The sequence below is a fragment of the Etheostoma spectabile genome, chromosome 15, assembly GCF_008692095.1.
Source record: "Etheostoma spectabile isolate EspeVRDwgs_2016 chromosome 15, UIUC_Espe_1.0, whole genome shotgun sequence".
Lineage (NCBI taxonomy): Eukaryota > Metazoa > Chordata > Actinopteri > Perciformes > Percidae > Etheostoma > Etheostoma spectabile.
In genome coordinates this window covers 16,442,377-16,451,867 of record NC_045747.1, presented here as the reverse complement: position 1 = coordinate 16,451,867, position 9,491 = coordinate 16,442,377, and the positions used below count along the sequence as shown (strand labels likewise).

Below are 9,491 nucleotides of genomic sequence, written 5' to 3'. Positions count from 1 at the left end.
ATAAATGTTCTTCCTTAAAATACAGGGGAGATAAGTATGTTAAATTCCCATAGAAGCAGGCACGTTTTTATTTTTAAAGGCCAAGGTCATTTCATGAATCCAGGATACCATGCATCCTGATAAAGTACCCTTGGACTTTGGAATTAAATTACCCCCCCCATCACATACCTTTCACCATACCTAGAGATTGGCATGGTGGGATTTCAGTTAGCTTAATAGACGGTTTGATTTGCATTGAGAGATGATCTTATAGCATGTTCCCCATGACTATCTTGCATTAAAATGGCTTTAGAGGTCCTCAGGTTTAGTGTCTGCACACACCTAAATACACTCCTGCTGCCTTTTATCAGAAGTGGACAGGCTTTGAAGTGCTGGTATTCCCCAAGATATAAAGGTCATCTTATACTTTCACTCCCACGAATCCATGACATCTTCACACCAAGGCTTCATCTAACTGCTGTTACTGTACTACACCACTTGGTGATGCCGTATGTCCACACTGTGATCTGATTGTCTTAGCACATCAGGGCCAAGGACAAGGCAACTATACCTAAGATTATGTTCAATTACGGAGTTGTTTTTGAAATGACATTTTCTGTCTATTTTCTTCCTCTCAGCGGTATTGTGGACAGGGGAGGTATGGGAGTTCCTAAGATTTACTGAACGCCACCCGAGCATCATCTACAACATTCTTCTGTTTGGACTCACCAGTGCTTTAGGCCAGGTAAGTGGATGGATACTTGTATGATGGATAGTGTTGTGTTGCTCCCTTGGAAGAAATCTATTACTTTGATAAGATATTTGTCTAAAATCTAAATTACATTTCTTAATGTTTTTTGTTTTTTTCTTTTTTCTAAACTCCTTTACCAGACCTTCATCTTCATGACGGTGGTGTATTTTGGCCCTCTGACCTGCTCCATCGTCACCACCACGAGGAAGTTCTTCACCATCCTTGGCTCCGTCATTCTGTTTGGCAACGTCATGAGTATGATGCAATGGCTTGGCACCATCCTGGTATTCCTTGGTGAGACTTAATTCTGGTTTAACACACTGTTGCCCTCTCTTTGAAAAATCGATGACGGACTTTAACACTAGAAAATGCTTGCAAAAACATGGTTGGAGCCTTCAACTGTAGTCTGAGGCAGTTTCTGTATGTGTTTGTTATAACAAACAATTAGGTCCAACTGGGGAATCCTTCCCACGCAAACAATTTGGTTGAGTGGTAAATTATGCATTGAGAGTATAGCTGAAGGGGAGTCAGTAAAATATAACACAGACATTGTTAAAAAAAGAGACGAAAAAGAAAGAATGCTCAAATTATTTGATTTCATTAAATTTCATTGTGTAAATTTTATTGTATAATCCCGAGTGTACAATCATTTCTGTTTAGCTGCTAAGGCTTTTCTTTGCAGCCTTAATCACACATTTGGTTTTCTCTCTTTAGGTCTCGGATTTGATGCTAAATTTGGCAAAGTACCCAAGAAGACGACGCACTAAAACATCTGGAGCACATGAGAGAAAGGCAAAGGAAAACACTATAGCCAGTATCTTATTTTCATAAGACGTCCTGCACAGGCATACTGTATGTGCCTCTGATTTGTTTAAGTATGGTCAGATTTTTAACTTAACTGTATTTAAAAGAGAGTCCAGCTTCTGTTGTGTACTGCTGATATATCGAAGAGACAAATTTAACTTGGGATCAAGTCCTGAATGAACTTTGACAACAAGATAACACACTTTTGTGGAGCAATTTGGACTGGCTGAAAGACACAGGTGTAAAAAACTGTATTTAGACAAATCTTATGTTTCTGAAACCAGCTCACCTCCCTTGGATGGAAATTAAAACCAAACAAGGCATAAGGCATATGTTTTTCATCATTTAATTCATGAACTTGCCACACAATAAGGCTTGGTTTACAAATTGTTGCTTGAATATGTGTAATTATCCCATATGCGGTTTATTTTTTGGCAAAAAGTCAGCCAAGCATCATGCCATTCATGAAATATAAATTGTTGTATGTAGCCTGTTGTTTTGTCCAATCTCACTATTGAATTGTTTTTACTTTTATTTTCTACAAGTTAAAAATGACTTGCCATAAAAAGGGAAATTGTGATATTTCATGGTGATCTTTTTTATTTTTTATATTAAACCGAGCTCACTTGATTGGTTCACATCAATCATTTGAGATACTCTCTTAGAATGGGTGCTGCTTGTTGGAAATGACTGTGAAATAGCCAACAAACACTTAGTACAGCTACGAGGAAAATCATTACCACCAGAAACGTGTTAGTCAACCAATTAAAAGGAAAAGGAAAAGGAAACACCGCCCCCTGCTGTCAAACCATGATACAGACAGTTAACCTGCTCACACTGATGCAAGAGACAAGAGCAGTAAACTATTTTATTTCCAGTATGTCACTGACATATCAATACTATCGACGTGTTATTTATTTTTCGTTGAATGCTGCCATTTTAATTATCTAAAGATAATTAAGCTAATGCAGTATGATACAGTTCATCATACTACAACTAGATAAATTATCAGATGTAGCCACAGGGACGTTAGTAAAACACGAATAAACATACATTATACATTATATACATTTAGAGTGTAACGGCTCATTAATGAGAAGAATATCTGTGTTACAAATAACGTTAGGTGCAGGAATTGGTTTTGTTTTGGGGTTGAAATGTGATTGGAGCAACATTTCAACCACTTAAGCTTTGCCAGTATAAAATACTGCTTGAAAAAAAAAATTAAGCGAAACATCAGCATATTGACGAAACCCTACAAAATAAATCGACATTTACTACATCCAGTATGACATAAAACCTCTACATAGTACACATAATAATGAATAATTATGTGTTTTCGCCACCATCAGTCAGGCGTTATGCCTAGCATCCTTAGTCTGTTCCTATGGCCTTTTCTTCCGAGCGACCTCGCAGATTATATAGCGCGTTTTGACAAGACCGTTCGTAATCCGTTTATTTCTGCTCAAAGTCGTCCCTCACTAACTTCAAAATGCTTGCTACAATGCGCAAACAGCTTAGAAGTCACCCGGCTGTAAGTATAGCTCGGTTATATTCAATAAAGATTCATGTTAGAGTTTTTAAACCTTGATCTGGGAATTTGTGTTGAGACTTAACCTAGCTAGCTAGCTAAATTTAGTTAGCTAGCTAGCTAGTTGTCTTTACTTTGACCGCTGTGACTTTGACAAGTTAAATATGTTTTATTGTTTATTTTATTCTGCATTAATACTAGAGTAACACACGGTTCTCCAATAGAGCAACTGTCAAGACCTTTGGTAGATTGTTTGGGAGTCAAATTAGGTCACAGCTTCACCCACAACACGATAGCAACTAATTACTAGCCGAGAAGAGGGTCTGCTGTGCTGGAAATAGCTAATTGTGCTAACGTTACTAGTTAAGCTAGCTGGCTAGATAGCGTTAGCAACCAGCATTTCAAGGTGTTTACTATGACATTTTCAAGTTATTTCTGTACAGTTCTTTTGACTTGAGTAAGTTATCTTTGTCAATAAGTGGTGACTGAAAGAAAGTTGTACACGTTTTATATGCCCAACTCTTTGAATGCTGTTTTGCAGGGCAGTGTTTTCGATTTTCACAAGATATGAGCAGGCTCCGTGTGTTTAGCTTCTTCCTTGGGCTGTGGATCTTTGCCTTTATGTTGATGAAAGTTTCTTTGTCACCTACAGCTGATCCCCCTTTTATTCTTCATTAGTGGAGGGGCAGCCATGTCCATGATGTACCTTGCTCGTCTGGCCATAAGAAACCCTGACGTCAGGTGAGGGCTCTAGTGATGACACAGGAGTTCTGGTGGTTTTAATTCTTTTTTTGGCCCTTTTCCAAAATGGCAAATGGGGTGGATGGGGTGTTTGTTATCTGCATATATTAAGGTTTGCAGATGAGAAAAAGGTAAAGAAGCTGACAGTTGTTGTAACACATGTAAATATGTTGCTACTCGCCCATGAATTGTCTGTCAAGTTACAGTCTTTGTTGATTAATCTTTCGTAATGTGTACCTGATTTCTCCTCCAGCTGGGATCGCAAGAACAACCCAGAGCCCTGGAACAAGATGGCCCCAACTGATCAGTACAAGGTGTGCCTTAGTCGCTCTTTAGAAATCTTAATTATCATGCCGTGTTCCCGTCTTGATTGTCTTTGTTGAAGCGTAGGTGGTTATATTCACGGTTTATAGTATGGATCTTTGCCAGACTAGTTGCTGAGCCATGGATTATTCCTTCAATTTAATTAAACAAATGACATAATCGGGTTAATGCTGACTTGTAGTAACAAATCCAATGAAGTTATTAACTGCTCAGCCTTGATCAAAAGTAAAAGGAATTTCCAGAGGACAACAGGAAGGCTAAAGTATTTGGTATACTTTAATTAGAAGACCATTTTATGAATGACCTTTTGAAATTGAATGGTTCTGTAACATGGAGGGAAAGTATTGCATTTTTGTGTGAAATAGCTGTTCTTGAGTATTTGTTTTGTATTCACAGTTTTATGCAGTTAACTTGGATTACAGCAAGCTGAAGAAGCAGGGCCCTGATTTCTAATCTGCTGGACCAAACAAACCACAAAGATGAGCTGATCCGCACAGACCCATTTTGAACTTCCTCACGACAACCTGAGGGAGGCAGAGGCTAAACCCGCACACTGAATCATATTTAAGTTTCCTCATTGCATTCTTTTGGCATTTGGAAGCCATGTCTTATATTTCTCATTTTTGATGGTCATCAATAAAGTGAGTCTCTCTTCTCCATACAGGAAAAACAACATCCCTGTTTCATTTATTCTGATTTTATCTTTGGCACTTTGAGTTCCATGTCATTGATCTTGGTTCTTGTCTTAATTTGTGTTGTCACTTTAAGGCATCAAACATACATATTTACATGACCACCCTCCACACTGTTTACAGTTATGTCACGCTCTGCTGTTACTATGTGGGCTGGGCTTTCACCCCATTTCACCTTGTCCTGGCTTCACCTAGCTGCTGGTGAGTTATGTACTACTCTTCTTGGCTGCTATCCAGAGTCTTTCGGTATGGCAGGAGCAGACTTTAACCTGGTCACATTTGAGCAGTGGGCGTGCTCTGGTGGCAGCTATAGCAATCCAGTCATTGTGGTGAAACCTTTATCAGTATTTAGTCCGGTTTATGAGGCCTGCCGGCTGCACCATGCTTTTAATGCAAAAGTTTATAGAAGATGCTGTTTAAAGGGAAGAATGAGAGAACATGGCTCTCTCCCTGTAAAGGTCGACTTGTTTGTTTAAAGCAATAACCTGTTGATGTGTTACACTCTGAGTGGTGGAAACAGTGGTAGGACTTGTGGAGGTGTTTCTCCTTATAGAATGCCATCACTCTCAGCCAGATGAGTATGTAAATGTCAACAGGTCGGGCTGGCCCATATGCAGCTCAGGGAAAATGCAACAAGGATGAACAGCCAACGCAGTGCAGAAATGTCAAGGAGACCTTCATATTTGAATAGAAGCCCACATTTAAATCTTCACCCACCCTCGCCACAACTGGAGCGCTCACATGTCTCTTTTTCTTCATCTGGGGAAATAAGAATTAACTTCAGGCACAGCGTGTTACCATGCTTCATTTTGGAACATTTGAGTTGTTTCACTTATAAGTAATAATAGTTAAGACTGGAAGTACACTTGAACAAATCATTTTCAGATAAAAACTTTTTTTTTGCCTGAGTTCAAGCTGCCACTGCACAGTGGCAATAAAACTAATTGATTCCATTGTGAAATGTGCAAAGGTCAAGTTTTCCTGAATTTTCTTGATACATTCTTGTACTGAACAGTTAAATTGCAAAATGAAACATGAAAGTAAATTCAAACCAAAGTTTGCCATGCAGCATATGGAAAGTACAGAAAATCTTGCAAATCAGGGCTTTGATAAACTTTCTAAGCGTTTAAATATTTAGATGTTTAGCATCTGTGATTTTATAAGTCAATATTGGTACACGTGAAGAATAAAATGCCTTAAAATAAAGACTGTTGTCATGGCTGTTGAAATCAACAAAGCGAGTGACTGACACTACTTAAAAATGCTAACATGGTGATATTTAACTGGTGTATGTTTACTATGTTCACCATCTTAGTGCTAATTGGCAAATGTTAGCGTGGTAACATGCTGACATTTGCCAATTAGCACTAAACACAAAGTACAGCTGAACCTGATGGGAATGCCTTAAGTTAGTTAGCAAGTATTTAGTCATAAACCAAAGGCTTTGGCGCTAGATGGAAAGTTAAGGGATCACCAAGAGGGGAACTTAATATCTGTACCGGCAATCCATTGGGTAATTCTCAAGACATTTCACTAAAGCAACAAACCTAAACTGTGGTGGCGAGAGAGGAAAAGTACGAGGATCAGACCAGTAGAATACATCCTCTGGGGATCATGGATGCCTGCAGAAAATTCTGTGTCAATCTATTTAATAGTTGTAGACATACTGTAGTTCAGTCTGGACTACAGTTTTGGACCGATCAAAATTGTTTAATGTAGATGTTAAAATGAATTTGTAGAGTCATTAAGACTGCCTTCATTTGTTTTTGCATTTGGCCTGAGAGATGGAGATTCAGGATTATAAAGCATTACAGAGAAAATGATACTATCCTTACACATGTTCAGTGTTTTGTTGCCCGACACTAAAGCTCTATAGCCGTTGTCCAGGCTTTCCTACAGTCAACAGGGTCCACTTTTTGACAGACAGCTTGAGAGTTCACAGTTCAAACGGATTCCTGGCAGTGAATTCTCCGAGGACACTGGCTGAACACAACTGTAGAACTAATCTGACCTGCATCTTTACCCTCCTCCTCCTGACCCCTCGACCCCTCTGTTGAGTCCAGCTCTTTTCAGCAACACTGCAAAGGTAACATTGAAAAAATAATGTGAGGCGAGGCGTAAGGCTATTTCTGCAGCAAATTGTCTTCTAAAGGTCATGCCAAAGGTCAGGCAGTCCAGAAAGGGGGGGGGGGGGTGCAGAGAATCCTGCACCATTCATACTAACAACGTTCTTACCAAAGCATCTTCATAGTGCCTATGCAAGTTTCAATACTGCATGTGCAAGGGAAGGAGTGATAAATACACGAGTCATCTTACACCCACATCCATGCACAGATGTCTTGGTTGCTTAGTAATATTGTTTACTTATAAAAATCCACATTATATAGTTGAAATTCATTTTCCTTCATAATATGGCAGCTGTAATTTTCCATTAATGACAGTGAAGTACACATAAATCTTATGCAACACTGACCAAGTACAGTCTGTCGGCGGGAGCTAGTCTTCTGTGTTATCTTTTCAAGTATTTTTATCTTGAGTAGGCCTGCTCTAATTTTATCGCTGCGATCGGGAAAGTTCAGCAGTGAAGATTATGCAGAAACAGATGACATTTAGCTCGCTGAAATTACTGATTTTTTTTTATCATTTATAAGAACCATCAGTGGCAAGAAAATAAAGTGCAGTGATTTTCATTTTTTTTCCCTTGACAGCTTTTTCCTCCACAGAACTGATGTTACAGACTTTATATGGATTTTTACATAAGTTCTGCCGCTTTAAAAATCTATTGACCTTTTTGTTACAACAAGCTGCAAACATTCACATCTTATCTCTTGTAAGGTTGTTGTGCTCAACGTGTTTGCTAAATAGTTGCCTTTTTTTGATGTATCCAACAGATATGGAGCAACATTATAATTCATTTGTTTCTGGCCATCTGGTAAATTTAAATCTAATATTCACTCTGGTTTTTTAAGCTCCGTTTTGCTCTCCACCAACTCCTGAGGGAAATATCTGGCTCTTTAGCAGCCAAATGCTCCAAGATGTTTATTAACTAGTCGTCTACGTTGTCTGCTGTTTGGCGCTGCAGGTAGGGCATGTGGGCAGTTTGCTGAAAACAACTGCCTGTTGCAGCTGGAAGTCAGACTGATGAGAGCAGTGAAAGTGAACCAAAACAGTGAAGTTGTGTTAAGATTGATTAATCTTTGGTTTTTAAAATCTGATTAATGAAATATATATTTTGAATGTTTTATTTGAATACATACATATTTAGTATATATTTTTTCTTTTGTAAACTAGGTTCCAAAACATGTCAGTCTTTTTACAATGATGTACTGTACATACAGTCACTGCAACATGCAAGTTTGCCAAAAATTCATTGAAGACATGATTCAAATTTTCATGCCTCTCATTTAAACTGACCCCTCATTCATAAGAAGAGAGGCTTTAAACAAACATATTCAGAAGCTTTTGCCAAATTACACATTTAGAAACTTTTCATTGGCGCCTCCAGACGTACACAAAACAATGCTGATGCATCATGTTATCATACAGCATGGGCTGTTAGTAATATCTCCTCCACTTTACAGCTCCTCTTGTCACTAAACACTAAAAGAGGATGTCACCTTATCTTTCTAACTTCTGTTTTTACTCTCCATGAACTTGAGATATGCAGATGATAATTATTCTGTGCTGTTGCACTCAAACACACAGGACAGAAAAATTCAATACCATGGCCACAAGTGACTAAACCCTCAGTTTTATTATTTTACCAGTGATCTGAACCCAAGTCAAGGAACCAGTGCTTTCAGTCACTTTTGTCTTCAGTGTGAATAATGCCTCTGTAATGCCTTAATTAGCTCTCTATTACATCTCTATTTTCACTAAGTCTGACACATACACAGACACACACACTTACAGATGCATTGCTGAAGGAAAAAACTGCTTTCCCCTCCCCTGCTGCGAGCTGTGTTGAGTAATGAGTGAAAGCCTTTCTCCCTCTGATTCTCACAGAGGGAGTGGCTCTCATTTTTTGCCATTTGGTGCTCAACTCTGAGCTGCTTGGCACACTTTCCCATCTGTGTTTCACCCCTTCTTTTTCCTTTCTTTCTTCTTCTTTCAAGAGTTATTCAGTTTTCATGAAGCCCAGACGTGGACACTTCTTCTGCATCATAGAAGTTTTATTCCAACAAAAATCCCATTGATCCTTGAGCTTGCACGCTCAGAATGACAAAGTGTCATTTGCAGCAGATGCACAAAAAGGTCAGGGTTGTCGATGTATTTTTGCATGAAGGATTGAGTGAGGACGCTGCAATTTAACAGCCATTTCAACAGGAATACCACAGGAATTAATCATCTCCAATATCTCAGGGACAGACAAGCTGTGCGAGCATGCTTTATGTGGTGTTTCAGAGTGTGCATCACTCACTTTGCAGCCAATTCAGTGCTGGGCTGGTTGGATCGTTAGATGTTGTCTCATAAATACAAGGTCTCACATTTGATCCCAGAAACAATCAGGGTGTCTTGTTAAAGTGTCCTTGAGCAAGACAGTGAAGGCCTCAGGATAGATTGTCAAACAAATGTCTGAAATGAAAAGGGAAGTTCAGAAACAACATCTAATGTGTCTCTTAATGCTTTACGAGGATGAAAAGATATGAAGATTTACATGTTGCAAAAA

The 9,491-nt window shown here is 38.8% G+C and overlaps 2 protein-coding genes across 2 annotated transcripts in view; both read left to right on the top strand.

Annotated features, from left to right (window-relative positions):
- slc35b1 (solute carrier family 35 member B1) overlaps positions 1 to 2,119 on the top strand; it is a 7,144-nt gene extending 5,025 nt beyond the window's left edge. The window contains exons 7-9 of the mRNA XM_032537030.1: positions 618 to 724; positions 871 to 1,024; positions 1,445 to 2,119. Coding sequence (XP_032392921.1) covers positions 618 to 724; positions 871 to 1,024; positions 1,445 to 1,497 — 314 coding nt within the window. The 3' untranslated portion in view covers positions 1,498 to 2,119. The remainder of the gene's footprint in view (positions 1 to 617; positions 725 to 870; positions 1,025 to 1,444) is intronic.
- A 699-nt stretch (positions 2,120 to 2,818) lies between these two features.
- On the top strand, positions 2,819 to 4,800 carry ndufa4a (NDUFA4 mitochondrial complex associated a). The gene is made up of 4 exons (XM_032537035.1): positions 2,819 to 3,068; positions 3,718 to 3,806; positions 4,060 to 4,120; positions 4,527 to 4,800. The coding sequence occupies exons 1-4, from the start codon at positions 3,027 to 3,029 to the stop codon at positions 4,581 to 4,583; spliced, it is 249 nt and encodes an 82-aa protein (XP_032392926.1). The 5' UTR covers positions 2,819 to 3,026; the 3' UTR covers positions 4,584 to 4,800.
- The last annotated feature ends 4,691 nt before the right edge of the window (positions 4,801 to 9,491 follow it).